The sequence below is a fragment of the Phocoena sinus genome, chromosome 1 (genome assembly GCF_008692025.1).
Source record: "Phocoena sinus isolate mPhoSin1 chromosome 1, mPhoSin1.pri, whole genome shotgun sequence".
In the NCBI taxonomy this organism is placed as follows: domain Eukaryota; kingdom Metazoa; phylum Chordata; class Mammalia; order Artiodactyla; family Phocoenidae; genus Phocoena; species Phocoena sinus.
In genome coordinates this window covers 53,098,315-53,125,490 of record NC_045763.1, presented here as the reverse complement: position 1 = coordinate 53,125,490, position 27,176 = coordinate 53,098,315, and the positions used below count along the sequence as shown (strand labels likewise).

The 27,176-nt window shown below is 40.5% G+C and overlaps 2 protein-coding genes across 2 annotated transcripts in view; one reads left to right on the top strand and one right to left on the bottom strand.

Moving 5' to 3' along the window:
• TM2D1 (TM2 domain containing 1) overlaps positions 1-27,176 on the top strand; it is a 143,151-nt gene that overhangs the window by 62,212 nt on the left and 53,763 nt on the right. The window lies entirely within an intron of this gene.
• Positions 24,469-25,126, bottom strand: LOC116760158 (putative G antigen family E member 3). The gene is given in 1 exon segment (XM_032644590.1): positions 24,469-25,126. A coding segment is annotated over 1 exon segment (342 nt). The 5' UTR covers positions 24,992-25,126; the 3' UTR covers positions 24,469-24,649.

Sequence of the window (27,176 nt, the reverse complement as noted above, 5' to 3'; positions counted from 1 at the left end):
GATGGAGGAAGGGGCCATGAGCCAAGGAATGCAGATGGACTCTAGAAGCTGGAAAAAGAAGGAAAGGGATTCTACCCTGGGGCCTCCAGAGGAACATGACTCTGCTGATACCTTGGTTTTAGCCTGGTAAGACCGACTGCAGACTAATAACATCCAGAACTGTAAGATTATAAGTGTGGGTTGCTTTAGGCCACTAAGTTTATGGTAATTTGTTACAGCAGCAATAGGAAACTAATAAGTTGTTATGTTTAAAGTGTCATGGGCTTCCCTGGTGGCACAGTGGTTGAGAGTCTGCCTGCCGATGCAGGGGACATGGGTTCGTGCCCCGGTCTGGGAAGATCCCACATGCCGCGGAGCAGCTGGGCCCGTGAGCCATGGCCGCTAAGCCTGTGCATCCGGAGCCTGTGCTCCGCAATGGGAGAGGCCACAACAGTGAGAGGCCCGCGTACCGCAAAAAAAAAAAAAAAAAAAAAAAAAGTGTCTTACTTACAGCCTGCATATTGTTGGATCGTACCTTTTTTCTATTCTGCTAATCGTTGTCTTTTTTTTTTTTTTTTAATTTGTTTTTGGCTGTATTGGGTCTTCATTGCCACACACGGGCTTTCTCTAGTTGCGGCAAGCGGGGGCTACTCTTTGTTGCGATACATGGGCTTCTCATTGTAGTGGCTTCTCTTGTTGCAGAGCATGAGCTCTAGGCATGCGGGCTTCAATAGTTGTGGCACATGGGCTCAGTAGTTGTGGCTCAGAGGCTCTAGAGCACCGGCTCAGTAGTTGTGGTGCATGGGCTTAGTTGTTCCGCAGCATGTGAGATCTTCTGGGACCAGGGATCGAACCCGTATCCCCTGCATTGGCAGGCGGATTCTTAACCACTGCACCACCAGGGAAGTCCCTAATCTTTGTCTTTTAATTGGAGTATTTAGACCATTTGCATTAAAATTAATTATTGATATGTTAGGGCTTACTTCTGCCATTTTATCATTTGTTTTCTGTTTTCTCCCTCTGTTTCTCATTTTGTCTTTTATGCCTCTGAGTATTACCTGAACTTTTAAAAAAATCAATTTTCCTGTATTTTCAATGTTTTTGAATACATCACCCTGCATAATTTTCTTTAGTGGTTGCTATTGAAATTATAATATACATACACACACAATATACATGCACATTTATACATAAATATGCATACACACATATACATATCATATAACATGCATACACACATATACATGCACATACATGCATGTACTTGTGTGTCCACATACATGCATATGCATATAACACACGCACATACGCATATGTGTATGCTTATATACATATATACATTACATATGTGCATTGTGTGTGTATGCACACATAATTATACACATGCATACATATACATATAACATATGTATAACATACATACATAACTTATCTTGGTCTATTGGTATCAACATTTTACCCCTTTAAGTAAAGTATTGAAAGCTTACTTCCATTTAGGTCCCTTTACTTTTCCCACTTTTAAAATGGTACAACAGCAATAAGAAACTAAGATAGGCCTCAAACCTCATTTCACAATGGCTACCCGTGTGAGCTTGGGAGTTAAACTGTTCAAATTCTACCTTCTGCACTTAATGTGCTGCTTGACCTTGAGCAAGATTCTTTACCCCTCTGAGCCTCAGTTTCCTCCTATAAATTGAGGATAAAGTAATAATACTAAACTACCCATTAAAACCTTTCTACTTATATATTCTCAGAACTTATATGCAACATTCTCAAAATTGTTCCCATTTTCATTTTTTTAAAAATGTAATAGGCTTTATTTTTTAGAGCAGGTTCACAGCAAAATTGACCAGAAGGTACAGAGAGTTCCCATACACTCCCTGCCACCACACATGCATAGCCTCCCCCATTATCAACATCCCTTACCACAGTGGTATATTTGTTACAATTGATGAACCTACCCTGACACATCATTATCACATAAAGTCCATAGTTTACATTAGGGTTCAGTCTTGGTGTTGTGCATTCTATGAGTTTAGACAAATGTATAATGGCATGTATCCACCATTATGGTCTCACATAGAGTATTTTCACAGACCGAAAAATCCTCTGTGCTCCACTTATTCATCCCTCCCTCCCCTCTAACCCCTGGAAACCACTGATTTTTTTACTCCCTCCATAGTTTTGCCTTTTCCAGAATGTTATACAATTGGAATCATACAGTATGTAGCCTTTTCATATTGGCTTCTTTCACTTAGTAATATGCATTTAAGGTTCCTCCATGTCTTTTCATTACTTTATAGCTTATTTCTTTTTTAGGGCTGAATAATATTCCATTGCCTGGATATACCACAATTTATTTAACCATTCACCTACTGAAGGATATCGTGATTGTTTCTAAGTTTTGGCAATTATGAATAAAGCTGCTATAAACATATGTGTGAAGGTTTTTGTGTGGACATATGTTTTCAGCACCTTTAGGTAAACACCAAGGTGCATGATCGCTGGACTTTGTAGTAAGAGTATGTTTAGTTTTGCAAGAAATTGTTCAACTGTCTTCCAAAGTGGATGTATCATTTTACATTTTCACCAGTAATGAATAAGAGTTCCTGTTGCTGCACATCCTCACCAGCATTTGGTGTTGTCGGTGTTTTAGATTGTGGCTATTCTAATAGGTGTATAGTTGTATCTTACTGTTTTAATTTGCATTTCCTTGATGAGATATGATATGGAGCACCTTTTAGTATGGTTATTTGCCATATGTATATCTTATTTGGTGAAGTATCTGTTAAGGTCGTTGGCCCATTTTTTTAATGAGGTTTTATTTTTCTTACTGTTGAGTTTTAAGAGTTCATATTTTAGATAACAGTCCTATATCAGATATGACTTACACAAATATTTTCTCCTAGTGTGTGGCTTGTCTTCTCATTCTCTTGAAAGTGTCTTTTTTTTTAATTTATTTATCTTTGGCTGCACTGGGTCTTCATTGCTGTGTGTGGGCTTTCTCCAGTTGCAGTGAGCAGGGGCTACTCTCCATTGTGGTGTGCAGGCTTCTCATTGCAGTGGCTTCTCTTGTTGTGGAGCACGGGCTCTAGGCACGCAGGCTTCAGTAATTTTGGCACTTGGGCTCAGTAGTAGTGGCTCGCGGGCTCTAGAATGCAGGCTTAGTAGTTGTGGCGCATGGGCTTAGTTGCTCCATGGCATATGGGATCTTCCCAGACCAGGGCTCGAACCTGTGTCCCCTGCATTGGCAGGCAGATTCTTAACCACTGCGCCACCAGGGAAGTCCCTTGAAAGTGTCTTGCAGAGCAGAAATTTTTAATTTTAATGAAGTCCAGCTTATCATTATTTCCTTCATGGATCATGCCTTTGGTGTTTTATCTAAAAAGTCATCACCAAACTCAAGGTCATCTAGATGTTCTCCTATGTTATCTTCTAGGAGTTTTATTTTGAATTTTACATTTAGCTCTGTGATCTATTTTATGTTAATTTTTGTGAAAGATGTAAGTTCTGTGTCAAGATTCACTTTTTTGCACATGGATGTCTAGTCTTTCCAGCACCATTTGTAGAAAATTCATCTTCATTTAAAAAAATTATTTCTCCTGTGTTCCTTATGACAGAAAATAGCAGCACATCTACCAGGAAAGAGACTCGGAAGTTACCTTCGATGCTCTCTCCTCCCTACATCTGATGGATCACCAAATTTTTAAATTCCGCCTCATAAATACTCTGTAAACATTACTTCATCCTTACTGCAACTTTGTTATTTCAGAGCCCTGGACATCTAGGATCTTGTGATGAACTCCTGCCTGGCCTACCTGGTTGAGTCCCACCTTCCTCTCAGTTTACCTTCTCATTCCCATCAGAATGATCTTTTTGAAAAGCAAATCTGATCATCTCTATCTGGCTTAAAACTCCCCAGAAGCTCCCTATTTCATTTACCATAAAACCCAAATTCCTTTTCCTGGCTTCATAGGTTTATCCTGATTGAGTCCCAGCCATCATCGATCCCCTCCCCTCCCCTCTCCCTGCACAGTCAGGACTTGTGAGCTGACCCCTAGAGGTCACAGGAATGTGCCCTGCTCTCCCTTACTCTGAGAAGTCTGCTTACTGCTGTTGGAAACTCTCTGATCGCACACTTCCAAGTATCTCTTACAGGTTCTTGAAGACATGGCTGAGGTCAGAAGTCCCATCAGGTCTCACTAAGCTAAAATGAAAGTATTCACAGGGATGTGTCCTACTGGAGACTCTAGGGGAGAATCCATTTTCTTGGCTTTTCCAGCTTCTTTTTAAATTGGGTTAGATGCCCCTCTGTTGTCCTTCTGTAGTAACCTATGCTTCCCACTAGCATGGCACTAATGATTTATGATTATGATGATCTGTTTTAAAGACAATACTTCTTAAGTTCATTGATCTGAGCCTTATTGTGACACATTACAAACTAATGAAGAAAAGTAATGTAACAGATATCTGTGCTCAGCACTGAGATTAAATACATGTTAGTAATTTGCCAAACATGTTTCAGATTTCTCTTTTTTCTTTTATGAAATAAGAAGTTATGATATAACTAAAGCTCCACCCCTCCCAAACCCTTCCTAAAAGTAAATACTAACCTGAAGTTGGTGTGGAAAAGTCTTTTTACTCTTCTGTTTCCCTTGCTAAATATAAGGCCAGGCAGGGAAGATGTGTGTCGTTTTGCTGTGATCTCTCTATTGTCCTTGCTTAGCCCAAGGATTGTGAATAATGCTCTAATGCTCGTTCAACAGCTGCCTGGATAAAACTAGCCTCAGCTTGATTGCCCTCAACTTGCCACCTTCTGAAGCAGCTCTTTCCATTTTTCAAGACAACTCTCTACCTGTCATTCTCACTTCAATGGAAATTTGCTCCTCAGAGAAGGGCTGAGATTACTGGGGGCAGAAAGAAACAAAGGACAGAGCATGAATTTTGGAATGAAACTTACTGGGTACTTGCCTCTCAGCAATTACTTAATCTCTCTGGATGTTTAATTTCCTCTTTTGTAAAAATGAGGTTAACAATACTCATTTAGCAGAGGTTTTATGAGGATTAAATACAATAACAAATGTGAATGTTCCCTTTAGGGTGGAATAGGTGTTCAATAAGTGGTACCATTCCCATAAAAATAATTAAGTATTTTATCTTCTTGTTTTTCTTTCTCAGATTTGCCCCCTTGAGGGCTTTCCATTTTCTTTCCCCATTTCCGTGCTCACATGCTTTTTTTCATTCCGTTTCCCCAGACTGGAAGGAAACTCCACCATGTACTGCCTGACATGGTCCAGGTGCCCTACAAGGTACAACTGTATCCAATCCTGAATATTCCAGCTTTCTTGTCCTCTTTACTTTCTTAAATGTAGGTCATAAATCCTTTAGCATCTGTGATATACTCTCTCTAACATGGCATCTGTGTTGGAATCGTCCTTCCTATTCTATCTATAAGTTACTTGAAGGTTGGAGCTATGTCTTATGGTTCTCTATCATTTCCCACACTTCTCAGCATGAGCATACAAGATGGTATTGTTCTTGGAGGGACAGTAGTCTTGAAGGAGGATCTTATTTCCCTGTCCAGGGATTGAACCTAGCCACCAGTCCACCAGGGGCTAGAGGCTAGAAGCAAAGTTCCCTGATTCTAACCCCCTTTGAAAGCAAGAATGTTTCAAGGAGGCAAAAACTGCAAAAATAGGTTCAAAATGTATTATTAGAGACACAGCACACAGAGAAACAGTTTGTTTATTTAAGTCAGAAGGAGGACAGAAATACACACCCGGAGAGGAGTGGGGATATCCTGAATGAGGAGCACAGTAAGGAGGTGATTTTAAGGAGGTGATTTAAATCACTTACATAGGATAGTCCTTCCAGGTCTTTGTTTACATTTGGCCAATTATCTTCTTTCTTTTTTCACACCTGACTGGTCCTAGGACCCTCCCCAAGATGCGTGCACAACTTTTTGCCAAGTTGGATCCCACTGCAAAGGATCCTGTGGGTGCATGTCCACACTTATTAATGGGATGGGGGGCTCCCTCCTTTTTTGAGCCCCAAGGAGACTTCCTGCGCATGTGCAGACAGGGAAGTCCTCCTTGACCTCAGGAGTGAGCACCTTATCTCTTTACTTCAGCAGAGCTCAGCTTCTGCCACTAGCTTTGTCTTTGGAGTGCCTAGGTGCGAACAAAGTTCAATTTTACTCCATTTGACAAACACCAGCTGTCCATCCCAGGGGCCCATCTATCTCCTACCTCAGTATGACATGGACTCAGATTGCCTGAGTTCAACTCCTTGTTCTGCCACTTGCTAACTATGTGATCTTGATCAAGTAACTTCACTTTTTTTTTTTTTTTTTTGCGGTACGCGGGCCTCTCACTGCTGTGGTCTCTCCCGTTGCGGAGCACAGGCTCCGGACGCGCAGGCTCAGCGGCCATGGCTCACGGGCCCAGCCGCTCCGCGGCATGTGGGATCTTCCCGGACCGGGGCACGAACCCGCGTCCCCTGCATCGGCAGGCGGACTCTCAACCACTGCGCCACCAGGGAAGCCCGTAACTTCACTTTTTTAGGCCTCCGTTTCCTTAGCGGAAAATTGAGTGGAATTTAATACCTACCTTATGATATAGTTCTGAGAATTAATAAGATATGTCTAGAAAGTATCTTGTACTGTGGTTCTCCCTAAGTGCTCAATAAATGCTGGCTGTCATTATGATTATTGTCCATTAAATAGTGCAATGTTATATGTCAATTATATCTCAATTTTAAAAAAGACTGCTGTGGTTTATTAATGTTAATGCTAATACTTTAGTTTCCTATTGCCACTGTAACAAAGCATCACGAACTTCTGGCTTAAAACAATGCACATTTACTATCTTATAGTTCTGGAGGTCAGAAGTCCAAACTGGGTCTCACTGGACTAAAATGAAAGTACCTGCATGACTGTGTCCTTCTGGAGGATCTAGGGGAGAATCTGTCTCCTTGCCTTTTCCATCTTCAAGAGTTTGTTCACATTCCTTGGCTCATGGCCCTCCATCACTCTGACCTCTGCTTTTGTCGTCCCATCACCTTCTCTGGCTCTCACTTTCCCTTCTCTCTCTTTCCCTTATGAGAACCCTTGTGAGTACCCTGGGCCCCACGCATATAATCCAGGATAATCTCCCCATCCCAAATTCTTAACTTTAAAAATAGATATTTATTTAGTTATTTATTTGGCTGTGCTGGGTCTTAGTTGCGACGGGTGGGATCTTCCTTGCGGCATGCGGGAGCTTCGTTGCAGTCTGCGGGATCTTTAGTTGCAGCATGCATGCTCTTAGTTGAGGCGTGTGGGATCCAGTTCCCTGACCAGAGATGGAACCTGAGGCCTCCTGCACTGGGAGTGCAAAGTCTTAACCACTGGATCACCAGGGAAGTCCCACAAGATTCTTAACTTAATCATACCTGCAAAGTCCCTTCTGCAGTAAGATAATGAAAAGGTTCTGGGAATTACAATGGAGACACCTTTGGGGGGCATTTATTTTGCCTGCCACACCAATATAGTAAAACTCATTCATTCATTCTGCACATATGTACTCATCACATACTCTGTGCCAGGCCTTGTTTCAGTCCCAGGGGTTGCAAACAAATAAAAACAATATCTATTCTTCACATGGCTTTTAGTCTAGGGAAACCTTGAAGGCGGTGGCTCTGTCTTATGATGGTACTTCCCAAAATGTGGAGGGGAAATGAGAATGTCTCACATTTAACAGTTACCCAAAACTTAGTGCCATTTTGATTGATGGAGAAGCAGAAAATGGATGTAGCATGTTACTTGTTAGGTTATGCATTCCCTAGGCTTGGGTGTGTGAATCCATGCCAATTAAGTTGAGGTAGTCTTGAAATTGCTCTCCTAATGAGAAACCAATGGGAATCAGGCACACAATTTTCAAGTGAGAAAAAGAATGTGGAAGGACAATATTGCATTTTGTTTTCCACTTAGCACCAAGGCTTTATGTGTACATTGCAAAGATTAGGGATAAAAATTTGCTTTGGACATTGTCTATCCAATAGAGTAAGCTTATTTCATTTACCTTCTCACCCATTGGAATAAACACACTGCTGGTTTTGTTTTTGTTTCTTTCACATCTATGCTTTCGATTATTGATTGCCAGGATGACCAGGGACATCATCACATCCTACACACAGAAATAGAAAATGGAATGGGAAGAATGAGCACAGGGATGGAAAGTACCTGCCAGAATTCTTAGAGATATGGGCCTTGGTTGTAGCCTGGAACCGAGGCAAAGCCAGGAAAACAGAAAAAAAACAAAAATAATATTTCCAAGCGTCAAGTCAATCATGTCCTTATTTTGATTCCCTTATCAGAAATGTACAAGAAATATTCCTCTCTAGCCCCTATATTTCCTGTCTAATAATTCTACCTGACTCCTTTGAACCCAAGCTTTCTCTCCAGACTTCTTTTCTCTTATGTAGTCTTCTATGGCTACTAAGAAGTGAACTAATCATACCAGGAGGACAGAAGCTAGAAGGGTTTTCCTTCTTTCCAAGTACTTAACAGCATGTTACATGTTTTTGTTGGTTGCGGCCTGGGCTTGTTTGTATTTTGTCTTCTTTAGCTCTGAAAGTACCATAAATGGTGGGAGTGGCCTTCTTAAAATGCAGGAAGTTCACTCTAGCTGCCCTTTTATTTATTCATTATTTTAAAAGGTTAGATATGTGTGAGTTGCTTTGGTTTGTAGAGATCATACAGCTTATTTTGTGAAGGTTGCACTGACATTCTCTGATTCAACAAATATTTATTGGGTACCTACTGTGTGAAAGACAGGTGCAGTGGGGCAGGAGGTAGGGAAGGGAATTCACATTTACTGAGCTGAGTATGTGCATGCACTGCAACCTTCTATGCTTATTTAATTTGCCTAAGAAGTATAAGTCATTAGACTCAAAGGTTTCAGTATGGCAGATAGGTTTCTTCTTCTAGGCCAGCTCCAGTTGTCCATCTATAGCACTGCATAGAGAAGGTTTGTGAGGCTAAGCTCAAGCATGATGAGAAAGCATAGTAAGATCAATTAATAATGTCTGCTGTGAGTGTGAGAGAGGAGAATGGTGACACATATGCCATGTAAACTTTCATTTATTCATTAAACTCTTACTGAATACCAGCCATATTCTGAGCACCATGAAGGCATATGTGGATGTAAATGCAATACAAAGCAATGTGTGAGTAATGCCAGTGGAGGACCACCAACACACTGAACCAGAGAAATGTAGAGGAAATGCTCTGGATGGTCAAGAAGTCATCAAGGAACAGCTGTTACATGAACTGAGCCTTGTGTGTCAGTCAGGGTTTCATCAGAGAAGCAGAACCACTATGAGTGTTATGGAATAAGGGATTTATTATAGCAATTAGACATTATGTAATTGTGGGAGGATCTGGAGAAGTAAAATCCAGAAAGTGGAGCTGAAGGATCAGAGATAAAGTCACTAACTAATCTTCCTGAAACACTGGCACTGGTAGATAAGTAGGAATTGAAAGGGAAATCTGGGAAGCCAGGATACATCTAGCTGCTGAGATGGGACCACCAAGGGGAACTGATAGAGAAGCCCATGGAGGTGGTTGACTCTGCATCTGGTGGTGGGCTGGTGGTCATCAGGGCCAGCAGTTGGGAAGAAGAGCTGGTCATGGAGCAGGGGAAATAAGACAAATTTGAACCTGCTAGCACCACTGTTTTTGACTCTTGCCACATCTAATCAAGACTTTAATCTTCTAGAACTCTTGCAAATTCCTCTTTTGGTCAACTCTAACCTGGAAACATACAGGAAAAGAGATCCTGGGAAATGTTATTCTAGCTTAGCCAAGTTTACACAGTTCAAAATATCACATCTCAAAAAGTGGGACAAATCTGCATAAGAGAAGGAGTGAACATTGCTTGTGGGGAAGGTTTGTGAGCAAAGTTTTGGAGGTAGGAATGAGTAAGTTAGTGTTTAGGAAATCACTAGTAGATCAGCCTGGTTATAGTGAAGGGCTCATGCTAGAAGATAGTAGAAGATGAGGCTAGAAAGAAACATTGGAATCATTAATTAACAAACTCATTAATGTAGTCAACCATTATTTATTGAGCACATATTATCTGCCAGGCACTGTACTAGGTGCTAAGACTACAGTGATGAATGAAAGAGTCAGATTTTGGAAGGTTTTGAATGTTAGACTAAAACGCTTGTTCAGTTTTTGACCCATCTCTTGAGAAACAGTAGACTCTTCGAATTGGAACAACTGGTCAGTTGAATTTCTGCCCTTAATTCAACTCAGCCAACACTTTATGCGCCTTCTCTGGGCAAGCTCCTCGCAGGCACAGTATCATTGTCCTCTCAAACTGTGAAATGTGCCTTAACCTGATGATATTGATCAGAGTAGAAGTGTGAGTCACTTCCTTCCCTGGTAATTTTCTAGAATCATTTGTGCTCACATTTTACTTTATGATGTCCTCATTCCACAGCAAAAATACTTTATTAGGCACTTAAATAAGACAAAAACCTGCAGATTAAATTGCCTAAAACCACTACATGTTTGTTAAAATAAATGTTATTTCAGAATTCTGTGAAGACGTTGATGCATAATTCACATTAGCTTATCTTGAGTAATCCGCGGGCCGTGTGCTAGTAAAGTGTAGCACAGCTTAGCGTTGTACCTTTTCTTGGCATACAGGATCTCATTTCACCCTCACAGAAGCCCTGAATGGTGGGTGCTTCTATTAGCTCAATTTTGCAGAAAAGGAAAGCAAGACTTAATGAGATTAAGTTCCCTTCCCAGGATAATATAACTAGTAAGGGGCTAAGCTAAGCATCCCCTCCTCTTAACCACTCCACGGTCAGCAAAGGAGCCACCAACTACTCTAGAGTTTGGCAACTGTTGACTTAAAGACTCTTCCAGGTGACTCAGGAGGACCATTTTACAGGCAGGAAAGACGGCTAAGAAATATTTCTCATAGTCTTAACAGATACAAGTTGCAGATAAAACATCTACGGAAGGAAATCTGCAAAGAGCAAAGGAGACCTTTGAAGTCTCTGGGCTGCCCTCCAATCACAAGCTGGCATGTGAGCATTTCCTCTAGATCCCAAGATGTAGCCACCTGCAGGTCAAACTCCTTGTGATAGTTGGATAGGTTTGAGCATTGTGTGATGGGTGCTTTGTTTCTTTACAACTAGACCCTATAGTTATTCCTGGATAATGTGGATATGCTGCCATTTCTGCTAAACAGGCAATGTAACGAGGATCTCATTGCATGGCGTGTGTACCCATGTATGAGAAAGAGCTCTGAATCTTTACAGAGTAAGAACAGAACTGAAACCAAGGACAATGTCTGACCCTTGAAGGGTTTGCCATGGAGTTGGTAGCATTTCCTTCTTTTCATTTTTATTTTACCACTTTCTGCCGCCCTGGATCCTTACTGAAGATTTCTGTCAGCTTGATAGACTCTCTGCATTTCTTGATACAAAGCCCATTCTCCTCCCTCTGCTGCATCTAGTAATAGAATCCCACATTACTTTGTAGGTCACCAAGCAGCGTTGCATTTAACACTCGTAACAGCTTACTGAGGCTGACAAGGTTAGTAATACTCTTTCTGTAATACGGAACAGGAAACTGAGGCCAAGAGAGACGAAAAGACTTGCCCAGCTAGTTAATGGTAGAATTAAGACTAGTCCCTGCTTTTTCTGCTCTGCCATGTAAATAACATCAGTCTTGGGAAGTAGAGCACCATAGTTATGAGTCAGATATTTTGTTTTTTAATCAAATTTTCACATGCTGACATCCTGTTTTCTTTTGGACCCATTTAAAATTAATTTTTGGATGGGGACATGAGGTTCTGTTTTGATGGAGAGGGGGTGGACAGGAATCCAAAGTACATAGCCCTATGACTAGTGGGCAGCCTTGTTTACAGCACAGACTCTCCAAACCAAATGTGACAAATGGGCAGAATCTCATAAGTATTCCAGCTCTTCACTTCCCTAGTTTGATTATATTGTACCGGATGGCATTTGGAACTCGCTTCAGGGTGCATATAGCTGAATTTTGCAATTTGCTGATACTCAATTAACTGGAGTAGCAACACATTCAGTCTAATGGGGGCCAGACAGAGACTGCATAATTCTTGGGAGCACAAGCTGATTATGCAGTTAAGTGATATGCACTTAAGTGTACCACATCTATCTGATCCCATTTCTTCCAGTAGATTCTTCATGGCACTTTCCTCCAGCCTTTCCACTTTTATGGTCAAATGTATTCTAACCTGTATCCACTTGAAATGAGAACCTTACAGTTCATACGGAGATTTGGGATTCATTTCTTTTAAAAATCAACCTTTAAAAATCTTAACTCTTGGATGCAAAAATGGATAAGTATATGAGAAAGGAAAGGGGAGAATCTGAGGCTCAGTATGCGTGGGTGTTAAAGATAGGGAACAAAGCCTGAATTGTACAATTTAGGATGCTTCATTTTTAGTTTCTTTCCTTTTTTTTTTTTTCTTGGTTAGGAAGTTGTAGTTCAAATGCAAACGTGAGATGCATGAAAAGATTTCTTTTTAAAAGCAAAGGTCTTTGCAGTCAGTATTTTTTTTTTAACTTGAAAATGGATATTATAGAAAGGGGACCCTTTTACGAGAAGCTCCAATTAAATGACAGTTCATTGTGTATAGCCAGTTTTAAGTTACTCTGATGATGATGGATTGTTAATTTAATTTGGCAGGTTTTACTGGTTTACTGTGTGCTCGCTGTATGCCCTGGATTGACCTAACTCCTTTGGGGGACCCCCAGAAGTATAAAATATGGCTGGCTGTCCTCAGCCTCCTGGGAGGTCATGACTCATGCATACAAAGTAATTGAGAAACAATAAAATGATTAGGTGTTCAAAATGGCTGGTAAAGAGACTAAAAGATAAAAGAAATCAGAAAAGGGAGAAAGTGAACTGAGCTGGGGTTTTTCATCACTAGAGGGAGACAGAGAGAGAAGCAAGGGTTAGCGCTTCACATGTATTAGACCAACCAAAACAACTCTGTAAAGGTATACTATTCCCAGTTTACAGATGAAGAAACTGAGGCTCAGGGAGGTTGAGAAACTTGTCCATGATCAACAGGTAGTAGGAAACAGGGTGAGTATTTGGAATCAGTTTTGTCTCCACACTTCCTCCTTGGAGGTATTCAAGCAGAAGGCCATGGCAGACCGGCTGTGGAGAATTCAGACATCTGCTGGGAGAATTAACTGCATGACCAACACTCTCTCTCCCAACCCTGGGGTCCTCTGGTCCGGGAGGATTTCAAGAAGTAGGTAGGTGTTGTGGTCTCAGTTTTGAGGGAACTCCTTCTTATTCCTATAGCAGAAGAGATGCCAGCCTTATAGATACAGCTTTTTCTGAGTTTAAATTTCTGCAAGTTCAGCAAAACCAAATGTGGTGATCGAACAAAGAATAGAGTAACTCAGTGAGACTGGGAGACTGTTGTTATAGGCAAGGAAGAGAGGATGATGAAGATTAATTATCAAATTATCATCAAATCCCCTTTCCCTAAAGGTGAAAGTGCTCATGGCCCAGGAATGGGGAGCCAGGTGTGACTGGGCCCAGCTGGGATCAAATTTGTCCCTGTCTTTTAGGTTTATATCAATAGCACTTTGGGGCTTTCTGCCAGTCGATAATTTACTCTTCACCTGTATTAGCTTCCTCTTGCTGTGTAACAAATTATCATAAGCTTAGTGGCTTGAAAAAACACCATTTGTTATCTCACAGTTTCTGTGGGTTTGGAGTACATGCATGGGTTAGTAGATTCCCTTGCTCAGGATCTCACAAGACTGCAATCAAGATGGCGTCAGGGCTTCATTCTCATCTGGAGGCTGGACCAGGGAAGAATCTACTTCCAAGCTCATTCAGGTTGTCGACAGAATTCGGTTCCTTGCAGCTGTAGGACTCATGGTGGCTTCTTTCTTCAGTGTCAGCTTGCTTTTGGAAAGCACTTTGTAGTTTGCAAATGCTTTTCCATTCTAAAATTAACCACAAATATGCTCTTCTCAGCTAAGGGTTTTATCATTCAAACAGTTGCCCAAACCAAAATCCTGAAGGACACCCTTGATTTCTCAATTCATCAGCAAGTCCTGTGGCCTATACCTCCAAAATAAATCCTGAATCCAATAACTAGTTTCCATTTCACTGTTACCATCATTGTCTAAGCCACTGGCATCTCTCACCAAGCCTACTGCAATGCCCTTCTCACTGCCCTTCCTGCTTCCCCTCTAGACTTCCCCAAATCCATTCTCCACTAAGCAGCCAGGATGGTCTATTAAAGGTGAAAATAAGGTCATGTCACTTCCTTACTCAAAATCTTCCCATGACATCTCACTATTATTGAAATAAAATCCAAATTCCTATCCTTCCATGATCTGGCCCCTGCTAACTTCTGATTTTATTTCCTACCACTCTTCCTCCTGGTCATGAACTTTTGGCCACACTGACTTCCCCGAGTGAACTCACTGTGCCTGGACCTGCACATGACTGCCTGCTTTTTATTATTCAGGTCTCAGTTCCATGTCATCACTTTACAAAGAACATCCCTGACCACGTTTTGCAAAATAACAACCACCCCTCAGTCTAAAATCATCCTTCATCTCATTACTCGATTTCCTTTTTCTCATAGCGCTTATTACTATACAAAATATCTCCTCCCTTCCTCCCTCCCTCCCACCGTCCCTCCCACCCTTCCTTCCTTCCTTCTTTCCTTCCTTCCTACCTTCCCACCCACCCTCCCTCCCTCTCCTTCCCTCTACCTTTCTCTCTCCTTACTTACGTATCTGTTTTTTACATAATTATTCCTTTCTCTTCCTTCTAAAATATAAGCTTCATGAGAGACTTTCAGCACTATGCCTGGCACATAATAGATGTTCAGTAAAAATTTTTGGAATAAATGAACCTTGTAATGAGAGCAAGAAAGGGATTATTAATTCCTATTTTAATGAAAAATATTAGGTCACTTGCCCAAAGTGAAAGTATTGTCCAGTGTTTACCCATGAGCTCTCCAAAGGTCAGGACCATGTTTTATACATTTTTGTATAAATGTATACACAGTCTCTGGCATATAGTCCCTGGGAATAGGACAGAGTAGTAGTTAGTGAGTTTGAGTCCTGACTCTGCCATTTACTGTGTGACCCTGGGCAGGATATTTAACTTCTTTGGGGCATGATTTCCTCATGTGTGAAGTAGAAATAAAAATAGTACATACTTCATAGGATTATGAAGATCAACTCAATTAATACAGGCAAAGCTGTTAGCTCGGTGTTTGACACATATTGAGGGCTACAACGCTTTCTGCATTTCTTCTTTTAGTTTGTCTCCTTTCTCTCTTTGTAAGCATTGAATTAATTTTGAGCTAAATCATTAAACTTTCTACACTTTTCAGACTGTTTCAAACGAGTCATCTTACTTGTTTTCAGTTTCTCTAATCCCAAGCACGGCTTTTTTCTTGACTTCAGACACAAATGTGAGTGGCATTTGCTCCATGCAAAATAGCAATGCCGACCCAACTGAAAAGGTGCTCCCCCTCCTGGCTTTCTGTGAGCTTCATGGTTGAGAGGTGCAGCCCAGATGAAGAGGGAAGGAACTGCCAAGGCTGGATAAGGTTTTGCCTTCAATTGTGAGCAGAAATGTTTCAGGCCTTAGGCGGTTTCCAGGGAGTCCAGCTTCGTGCTGGATCTTCAGACTCCTTCTTATTCTATCAAAATGGAGAGAATGCTCCTTTCCCTCCTCTCCTTTTATCCTCTTTCCTCTTTCTTTTCTCTCTTTACCCAGTCACTGCCATCTTCCCTCTTCTGCTTCCCCCATCTAGGTCAATACAATACCTCAACCCAAAATCTGTCTGCCTTTGAGTCTATTTACCACGCCTCCTGCCAGAGATGCAGCAATGAGAAGCAGGGTTGCAGAGCATCAGATGGGAGTCAGGCAGTTCTGTGTGCAAATTCCTGGTTTCACTGCTTAGTCGCTCTGTGACCTTGGGCAAGTTCTTTAACTTCTTGGTGCCCCTATTTCCTTATTAGTAAAATAAGAATAATAGCTACCTCACGGTGTAGTGTGCTTGTGAAGATTTAAGAGATAATCTGTGCATATTAATAAGCACTTAGTAGGTGTCTAAGATATATTAGTTTTATCTCCCATCCCTATGGCCCAACCAAATGGACAGATATTAATTTCAAATCAGTTTCAAATCAGATTTGAAGGGTTTTTGGTTGTCTATTCATTTTTTAATGTAAAGTTGATTTATTTTATTGCTAATTTGAAAACAAATGACTTTATATTGGAAAAAAACTACCCCTTACTTACTGCAAAAGTAAGTCAACCTAATGTTCACAGCAACTTTCTTCATAATAGCCAAAGACTAGAAGTAATCAAAATGTTCTTCAATAGGTGAATGCATAAACTGTTGTTATAGCGTAGCCAGACAATGGAATACAATGGAAATCAGCAATTAAAAGGAATGAACTACAAAAAAAAAAAAAAAAAAAGGAATGAACTATAAATGCACACAGTAAGATGGGTGAATCTCAAAAACATTATGTTGAGTGAAAGAAGACACACACACAAAAGGGTACATACTGTATGATTCTATTTATACGAAATGTTAGAGAAGACAAATATAATCTGTAATGATAGAAGCAGAAGAGTGGCTGTTCGGAGCCAGAGGTGGGAGTGGGGATTGACCGGCATAAAGAAACGTTTTTGGATGATGGAACCTCATCCAAAATGGACTTTGGAGGTGGTTATGAGTGTATTACTTGTCAAAACTCATGGATATGTAAAATTAAAGTGGTTGCATTTTACCTTATGTCAACTCTACCTCAATAAAACTGATTTAGAGAAATAAGAATCGAGAGAAACCAACAATTTGGCTAACTCACACTTGATAAGTACCTGGTAACAGTGATTTTACCTTTCACATCTATCATCTAAGGAAAAAGGAAAAACAAATCCTTTGTTGTACAGGTATTCTAGTAAGAGGTATTAGCCACTCCTTGGAATGAGGAGTTTGGGGTGTAGAGTGTTATGCTTTCATGGTTTGGGAAGAACATCTGTTGTCTCCCATCAGCTTTGTTCCTTTGTTCCCAGAGGGTATGGGGTGTGTTGTATTACTTTATAAAGCCTTCTCAAGTTCTGCCCATCTTCTTTCGCTCCCCCCCAACTTTTTCCCTTTCCTTTTCTTCCTTTCTTTGTATTTCTTTGCCTGCCAAGTTCTGGGAGGTTCTGAATCACAGAAAAACAGATCACCTCACATTAGTCTGAAAAGCCAGGTTCAAACAGGAAAAATAAGCAGGAAAATTTCAGGCAATTGTCTCGAGATAATCCAAGACAAAGTTCTGCTTTTTGCCTTGTTCTCATAATAATCTGGGTTTCTTTGCCTGAATAATTAAAGCTAATTCTTCATTACTCTCCTCATCTGTGCCAGTGGAGAAACATGGTGAGTTCATGGGTTTTGGAATTTGTAGATCAGAAAAAATGCTTACAAAATATAGAAACACTTTGGGATTACTTGTGGTAAACATATTTTTAAAAGAAATTATAAAGAAAATTCTCATTGTAAAAGGCCCAGAAATAATCATGTTAACTCTTTGGTGAGTATCTCTCATTTATTTTCTATATTTTTGTTTCTTATATTTTAACATAAATACATCATGCTTTGCAACTTGCCTTTTTCAGTTTCTAATATGCTTAGAAATTGTTCATATCTGTACACAGATGAAGTTGAACCATGTGAAACTGCTATTTATGTAGATCTAAACAGGAAGGAATTGACAGTTTCATATAGTTAACCTAATACATCTACTCCAGTATTTTAATGTCTACATAGTATTGCATTGTATGGTTGTATGATAATTTTAAAAAATCATTCGCATATTGATGGACATTTAGGTTGTCTCCATTTTATTTTCCTAATACAAACAGAACTGTAATGAATGTGCACTCACAAGTATAAATGTATATATATACACACGTATCTTTGTGTATATATATGTTTGCAAATAAATGTATATGTCTTTGTGTGTATATATATATGTATCTTTGCAAATAAATGTTTGTATGCATACATACATAAATATCTTTGCATTTATATGTATATCTTTGTATGTGTGTACACACACATAATCTTTTTACATATGTATCAGTATTTCTATAGAATAGCTTGAATAGATTCCTAGATGTATAGCTGTGGTCAAGGGTTTACACATTTCACATTTTGATCATTGTTTCCAAAGTGTCCTCTAAAATGACTTGTAACAATTTATACCCCCCAAGAATGTCCTTTTCCCCTACAGTCTCAATAATCTGATGGGTGAATTGGTTTTTGAAGCATTCTGAAATCAGTTATTATTTTTTAACATTTTTATTGGAGTATAATTGCTTTACAATGTTACGTTAGTTTCTGCTGTATAACAAAGTGAATCAGCTATATGTATACATATATCCCCATATCCCCTCCCTCTTGCATATCCCTCCCACCCTCCCTAACCCACCCCTCTAGGTGGTCACAAAGCACTGAGCTGATCTCCCTGTGCTATGCAGCTGCTTCCCATTAGCTATCTATTTTACGTTTGGTAGTGTATATATGTTAATGCTACTCTCTTACTTTGTCCCAGCTTACCCTTTCCCCTCCCCTTGTCCTCAAGTCCATTCTCTATGTATGCGTCCCTATTCCTGTCCTGCCCCTAGTTTCATCAGAACCTTTTTTTTTAAGATTCCATATATATGTGTTAGCATACGGTATTTGTTTTTCTCTTTCTGACTTACTTCACTCTGTATGACAGACTCTCGGTCCATCCACCTCACTGCAAATAACTCAATTTCATTTCTTTTTATGGCTGAGTAATATTCCATTGTTTATATATGCCATATCTTTATTCATTCATCTGTCAGTGAACATTTAGGTTGTTTCCATGTCCTGGTTATTGTAAATAGTGCTGCGATGAACATTGTGGTACATGACTCTTTTTGAATTATGGTTTTCTCAGGGTATATGCCCAGTAGTGGGATTGCTGGGTCATATGGTAGTTATATTTTTAGCTTTTTAAGGAACCTCCATACTGTTCTCCATACTGGCTGTATCAATTTACATTACCACCAACAGAGCAAGAGGGTTCCCTTTTCTCCACACCCTCTCCAGCATTTATTGTTTGTAGATTTTTTGATGATGGCCATTCTGACTGGTGTGAGGTGATACCTCATTGTAGTTTTGATTTGCATTTCTCTAATGATTAGTGAGTTCCCTTTTCTCCACACCCTCTCCAGCATTTATTGTTTGTAGATTTTTTGATGATGGCCATTCTGACTGGTGTGAGGTGATACCTCATTGTAGTTTTGATTTGCATTTCTCTAATGATTAGTGATGTTGAGCATCCTTTCATGTGTTTGTTGGCAATCTGTATATCTTCTTTGGAGAAATGTCTATTTAGGTCTTCTGCCCATTTTTGCATTGGGTTGTTTGTTTTTTTGATACTGAGCTGCTTGTATATTTTGGAGACTAATCCTTTGTCAGTTGCTTTGTTTGCAAATATTTTCTCCCATTCTGAGGGTTGTCTTTTCGTCTTGTTTCTGGTTTCCTTTGCTGTGCAAAAGCTTTTAAGTTTCATTAGGTCCCATTTATTTATTTTTGTTTTTATTTCCATTTCTTTAGGAGGTGGGTCAAAAAAGATCTTGCTGGGGCTTCCCTGGTGGCGCAGTGATTGGGGGTCCGTCTGCCGATGCAGGGGACACGGGTTTGTGCCCCAGTCTGGGAGGATCCCACATGCCGTGGAGTGGCTGGGCCTGTGAGCCATGGCTGCTGAGCCTGCGCGTCCGGAGCCTGTGCTCCGCAATGGGAGAGGCCGCAGCAGTGAGAGGCCCGAGTACTGCCAAAAAAAAAAAAAAAAAAAAAATCTTGCTGTGATTTATGTCATAGAGTGTTCTTCCTATGTTTTCCTCTAAGAGTTTTATAGTGTCTGGCCTTACATTTAGGTCTTTAATCCATTTTGAGTTTATTTTTATGTATGGTGTAAGGGAGTGTTCTAGTTTCATTCTTTTACATGCAGCTGTCCAGTTTTCCCAGCACCACTTATGGAAGGGGCTGTCTTTCCTCCATTGTATATTCTTGCCTCCTTTATCAAAGATAAGGTGACCATATGTGCGTGGGTTTATCTCTGAGCCTTCTATCCTGTTCCATTGATTTATATTTCTGTTTTTGTGCCAGTACAATGCTGTCTTGATTACTGTAGCTTTGTAGTATAGTCTGAAGTCAGGAAGCCTGATTCCTCTAGCTCCGTTTTTTTTTCTCAAGATTGCTTTGGCTATTCAGGGTCTTTTGAGTTTTCATACAAATTGTGAAATTTTTTGTTCTAGTTCTGTGTAAAATGCCATTGGTAGTTTGATAGGGATTGCATTGAATCTGTAAATTGCCTTGGGTATTATAGTCATTTTCACAATGTTGATTCTTCCAGTCCAAGAACATGGTATATCTCTCCATCTGTTTGTATCATCTTTAATTTCTTTCATCATTGTCTTATAGTTTTCTGCATACAAGTCTTTTTTCTCCTAGGTAGATTTATTCCTAGGTATTTTATTCTTTTTTTTGCAACGGTAAATGGGAGTGTTTTCTTTTTCACATTTTTCATCATTAGTGTATAGGAATGCAGGAGATTTCTGTGCATTAATTTTGTATCCTGAAACTTTACCAAATTCAGTGATTAGCTCTAGTAGTTTTCTGGTAGCACCTTTAGGATTTTCTAAGTATAGTATCATGTCATCTGCAAACAGTGACAGCTTTACTTCTTTTCTGATTTGAATTCCTTTTATTTCTTTTTCTTGTCTGACTGCTGTGGCTAAAACTTCCAAAACTATATTGAATATAGTGGTGAGAGTGGACTACGTTGTTTTGTTCCTGGTTTTAGAGGAAATGTTTTCAGTTTTTCGCCATTGAGAATGATGTTTGCTGTGGCTTTGTCATATATGGCCTTTATTATGTTGAGGTAATTTCCCTCTATGCCTACTTTCTGGAGGGTTTTTATCATAAGTGGGTGTTGAATTTTGTCAAAAGCTTTTTCTGCATCTACTGAGATGATCATATGTTTTTTCTCTTTCAATTTGTTAATATGATGTATCACATTGTTTGATGTGCATATATTGAAGAATCCTTGCATTCCTGGGATAAACCCCTCTTGATCATGGTGTATGATTCTTTTAATGTGCTGTTGGATTCTGTTTGCTAGTATTTTGTTGAGGAGTTTTGCATCTGTGTTCATCAGTGATATTGGCCTCTAGTTTTCTTTTTTTGTGACATCTTTGTCTGGTTTTGGTATCAGGGTGATAGTTGAAATTAGTTATTTTATTCAGTAAAAGATGTAAGAAAGACCTACCTTGTGCCCAGCTCTGTGCTAAACCTTAGAAGTAAATATGTGCATAATTAATATGGTCACTGCCCTCACAGTGTGTGTGTACTGACTAGTGAAACGACTAATACACACACACACACACACACACACACACACACACACAGTGGCAATGATTTTATTTTCATGATTACCAATCATCTCTAGCAAGATTAACTGAAAATACACCAGCTGCCTATGCTGAGGGTCCACTGGAGTCAGAAAGAACAAGTGTCATGCTGGCTCCACCACTTACTATCTGCATGACCTGAGTTTCTTGATTTGTAAAATGGAGATAATAATTGTAGTGCCCTACTATTAATAGTAGTATAATAGTAGAGTGGTTGTGAAGATTAAATGTACAATGCAAAGCACAGCGCCCAGCCCTTAGTAAGGACTCTGAGAATGTTAGCTACTGCCATTCGCCTTCATTTCAAGATCACCAGCTTCATGTGCCTATTGCTATGCCTCTTCTAATGTAGCATTAAGTACTGAATAAAAAATATTTCTTACATGGTATGTCTAGCCCTGGGGAGACAGGGACTATCGCTGCCCTCATTTTGAACATTATACTTCTATTAGTACAACCTGGTTGCTAAGGTTTCTACTCTAAGGTTATTTTATTCTAAGAGCTTTAAACATTGCCTGCATCCTCAAACAGAGGGATTGCTCATTGCTATTTTGCAAAACCCCAGTTCTTGATGAAAGAAGGGCCATTTCAATTACCAGTATATTTTAGAAGGAAGATGATAAGGGGCAACACTGTAGATATTTTTAGCCAAAAAAGAATGGTGCAAAGTTAAGCTATGGAGACGTTTACCCATAACAGACAAATTTCCTGCATTTATTATTAATGTTTCAGAAAAATACTGTTTTCTTCCAGATATGTAAATTTTGTGTTCACTGTGGTAGCATAAGTAGGTTGGTGGAAAAATGCCTTGTCCAGTATGCATGACCATGAAAGTGGTCCATAAACATGCAGCTTCCTTCTCTAATACATTTATTAAATCTGTACCAATTAATTGCCTGTTCGATGTTCAGGAGGCTGCAGCAACTGCTGCTCAACGGAAACTGTGAGAAAAGATCAGAGAAATGTCAACAGTTGACAATCTAACAAGAGGCCATTGTCCCCTCTGGAAACTCATTAAGGGGAAGGACTTGGGTGCATATAAATAGCCTTTGGAAGGAGGCACCTCCATCAGCTGCTGAGGATACCCTGACGATGTGGACAAGTCTGGATAGATAAGTAGCAGCAAGGACATTGCTAAAATGCCACTCAAAGGCAGTGCTGCAACCATCCAGCACACTCAGACTGAGGTTTTCTGTGTTGGAATTCCATTGACACAATTATTTGTAATCAGTAAGTGGTTCAGAGGCTACCTAGAATAGGCTACCTGTTCTCTCCCCAAGGGTCCTAACCTAATAATGGTCACTGGACTCCTTTGACCATCTGATAAAGTTCTAGTCTCTTTGCCCAGAAAAATAGTCCTACATATATATTCACCTAGGACTTTGCATATAATCTTTGGGGCTTCATAGATGCCCCAGAAGCTCCATGGGCCCTGGATTAAGAAACCCTGCTCTGTGCTTTTTTTTTTTTTTTTTTTTTCGGTACGCGGGCCTCTCACTGTTGTGGCTTCTCCCTTTGCAGAGCACAGGCTCCGGACGTGCAGGCTCAGTGACCATGGCTCACGGGCCCAGCTGCTCCGTGGCATGTGGGATCTTCCCAGACCGGGGCACGAACCTGTGTCCCCTGCATCAGCAGGCGGACTCAACCACTGTGCCACCAGGCAAGCCCCCTTTTCTTTTTTTAATCCTTTACTCCCAGCCATGAACCGGTAGTTTTTCCTTTTCAGGATGGATGTCTACTGATCTCCCCTACATCCCACAGATTCTAATCTTCCTTCAAGCCCAGTTCTTGTTCACACCCTAGTGCTCTGAACTCTTAGGGCACTTGGAGTTGGTAACAACTTAGTACCCAATTATGTCTAGGACATCCTGAGTCTATCACTTACATGGCATTTAGATATTCATCCTTTCAATACATATTTAATGAGTGCCTACTATGTGCCAGGCACTGTTCCCAGACAATGATTAAATTGTATTAAAATCAGGATCATATGACACAACTTGCCAACTACCCCACTAGACTGTGTGTCCTCAGCAGCAAGGACCAGATCTCCCACCTTGCCACATGTTTTTCTCTTGCCTTATTCCCACTCATCTGCAAGGGCTCCGTTCAAATGTTCTCTCTCCTGGGCTGGGTTAGGAAATCCTCTTCAGTACTCCTCTGGCACCCTGTGCTCACCACTGTTAGAACTCTTGCTGCATTGTTTTGAAGTCATCTGTTTCCATGTCCGTTTCTCCCACTGTGCTTTTGCCCAGGGCAGGGTCTTACACTCAGAGCCTGGAAATGGTAAAACTCAAAATATTTGTTGAATATCTAAGCTTTCTCTCACCTCCAGGCCTTCAAACATGCTGTTCCCTCTACCTGAAATATTCTTCCTCCTTTATTGTTTGCAAATTCCTATCAGCTTAAACATCACTTCCTCAGGAAAGCTTTTTTTTTTTTCTTTTTGATTCCTAGGTGAAATTAGGTCCCCTCACAAAATGCTCCCCCAAAGACTTTGAACATCCATTAATATTGTATTTCACTGTGAGTCCTTGCTTAATATTTATATTCATTGTTAGAATATCAGCTTCATCAGGGCAGGGGCCATGGCTATCTTATTTTCCCCGGTATAGCAAAGGACTAAAACATTGTATGGTCCTTTACTATTCAAAGAGTAGTTCAGGGACAAACAGCACTGGCATTCCTTGGGAGCTTGCTGGAGATGTAGAATCTCAAGCCTTACCCCAGACCTTTGGAATCAGAATCTCCAGATGATCTCCATACACATTAAGGCTTGAAAAGCAGTGGTCTACTACAAATACATTCAATAAATACCTGGTGAATGAATAACAAGTGTTGAACTGAACAAAATGGAACCAATTCAGCTTTGGTACCCCTGTTGTCTGGCACAGAGCCTGGCTCAAAGAAGGCACTCAGTAAGTGTCTGAGGAACAAATATTTTCTTCTCTTCATCCATATTCACTGTGTTTTCTTCAACTAGCTTATAAGCCAAACTTTGGGGGCCAGGGTCCTATTTTGGCCTTTTTTTCCTTTTTCCTTTTATTTTAAGTTGTAAAACTTTATTGAGAGATGGTTAGCAGTCAAATTTCCGACACAAGGACAGCATGCTTGGCTTCAGTCTGTCTCTGTTTAAGTCTGTGGTTGTCCTTCACCAGCTTCTGGCATTTTAACAGGCTCTAGACTTGGTAGAATCTCCTTCTTGACATCAGGACCACCTCCAGGCTCATCCACAGTCTTCAAGAGAACCAGTTTCTACTGATCAGCTTCCATATCAGCCCTTTGAGCTACAGATGCTCCTTCATCTTCAATGTCATAAGCAGGTATAATATCCTGACTCTCAGTTTGTGGTTCTTCTAGTTGAGGTTGTTTATCACTGGACTGCTGAGCAACCAGAGGTCTAACTGGCTGGGAAGACTCTCCATCATTTCTTCTTCCTGCAGATTTGGATCTTGTTCTGACATGCCCACTCATATTTCCCAACTTAACTCCCAGGAGTATTGCTATGAGGATCTATTGGCTGAGTTTCATTCAGCAAGGAAGAATCCAAATGGCAGGAACACGATCTGCCCTGCACAGCTGCTATTGGTCTTTTTTCTTACCTCTATATCTTCTAAGTCTGCACCATATGCATGGTAAGTATTCAATAAAAACTTGAAGCTAACATGGTACTTCAAGGTTAAGTAATACATCATCCACCAGATTGGATTCAAGGTAGCTGGTTTGAAGGGTGGGGTGTGTGTGAAATGACCAGGGACATTTTCAGTTGTGTGAGACCCTCAAGCCCAGAGAGCTGTGCTTTGAGTCTCATTCGTCATCTCCATATGGAACATCCCATGTAGGGTAACAAAATGGAGAGGCTAGAGCCATTTAGCTCTCTAGAGGCTGGAGAACTTTGCTTTCTGGCTTTCACTCTTTTCTCAGGTCACTGTTTGGTTTGAAGAGGCCTAATGATGCTACTTACAAAAGCAAAAACACTGAAACAGATCCTTCTGAGTAGTATGTCTAGTATAATTGCCTCTTCCAGATTTTCTCCGGGGAAAACACATTTGCTTTTTGTCATTTGGTCTTAGTATTAGGACAACTTACAGACTGTGGGCAAAGGCTTTGTGAAAACAGGCATATTGATACATAAGGTTAGGCTTTTTTTTAATGAGGTGAAAATAAAATTTGGATTTAAAAATTACATTATTGCGTCTAGTGGATACTCTTGATGTTTCAGGAGAACACTGCACTGAGTTTAACTCAGCAGGTACTTCTTGAGCACCTCTTGAGTTTGAAGGTACAGATTCAATCTTTGACCTTCAGGAGTTTTGGTCTAGAGAGGAGATTGTGTCTTGAATTTTTTTTTTAATCTATTAAGCTGTCAAATCTAAGCGATCGTGGCAAGAATTTATGTTTGTTTAACACTGTGGGACTTTAGAAAGAAGAACTGGAACTCTGGAATCCTGGAGCCTTTGACCTTTAAGTTGTAGATCACAAACTTTCCAAAATAGTTTAAAGATTATCCTGCGATGGAGAGTCACCGTGAAATGAATGGCCATCAAAGGCCATCGAAGTCTCTCTGACTCTTCCGCTGCCTGCTCTGTGAGAGTTTCCACCATCTCAGTTCCTTCCAGGTAGACCTGGAAGTTTTCAAGGATGTTCTCATATGTACTCTACCTACTGGTCCTTGGCTACTCGGTGGTGGCCACCATTTTGGTCGTATCCTTCTCTAACTTCCTGCTATGAATCTTTTTTCATGACAAAAGTTGATGCCCTGGGTGACCAAAGACACTCTAGTTGCAGGTCACCACAAGCCCACATAGCCAGCTAGTATATATGGCCATGCCTCTGTCAGCACCTCCACCAATTCTAATGCTGCCACCCACTCTGTCTACGGATATGGTCCACACCTTTCCTCTCCTTCCCTGCCTGTGGCGAAGAGGCTCTAAAACAAAACCAGAGCACACACCTGGATCCAGTTAGCAATCTATTCAGGAGCCAAGTAAACAAGGAATTTCTGAGTCACAGCCTTTCTATCCCCCACTTCATGTCTTCTGCTTGCTACCTCATCAGCCAAGAGATGCCTGACATGAGAAGCTCGATCTTTGCTTCAGACGTCCCCATTTTTGCTCTCATTTACCATCCCCCCCGGAGGAACCAATTTACCTCCAAATAAATTAAAGGAATCTATCCTGTAGGTGTGTTTGTAATAAGGCATATGCCTATGCTCCCCATGCCCCCAAAATTAGCCCAGAGAAACACCCCCTTTCTCCCTACCGTCAGCTCTGTCTGCCAAGAAGAAGCAGATTTCCTGAGGCTGTTTGTCCTAGACCTTCCCATTCCCAGTGGGGCCTGGGCTGGCTTGTTTTATTGTCTGCCTTAGAAAGGACAGTCTGGGTTGGTCAAGAGGTTAAGAATCCCAACCTTGTACCCAGCATACAAAGCAGTTAGGAGTGCAGGCTTTGGTAGCCAGATCCTGGCCCTGCCACTTTTTATCCACTCTGACCATCCCCTTATCTGTAAAATGGGGAGATCCTTGTGACAGAGGGCAGCACTAAGTAAGATTGTATATATAGTGTTTGGCTTTGAATCACAGTAATCACTCAGTTATTGGTTGCTACTAATAAAAACGAAAAGAGCTAAGTGGTTTCCTTTTAATAGCAAGACATATGAT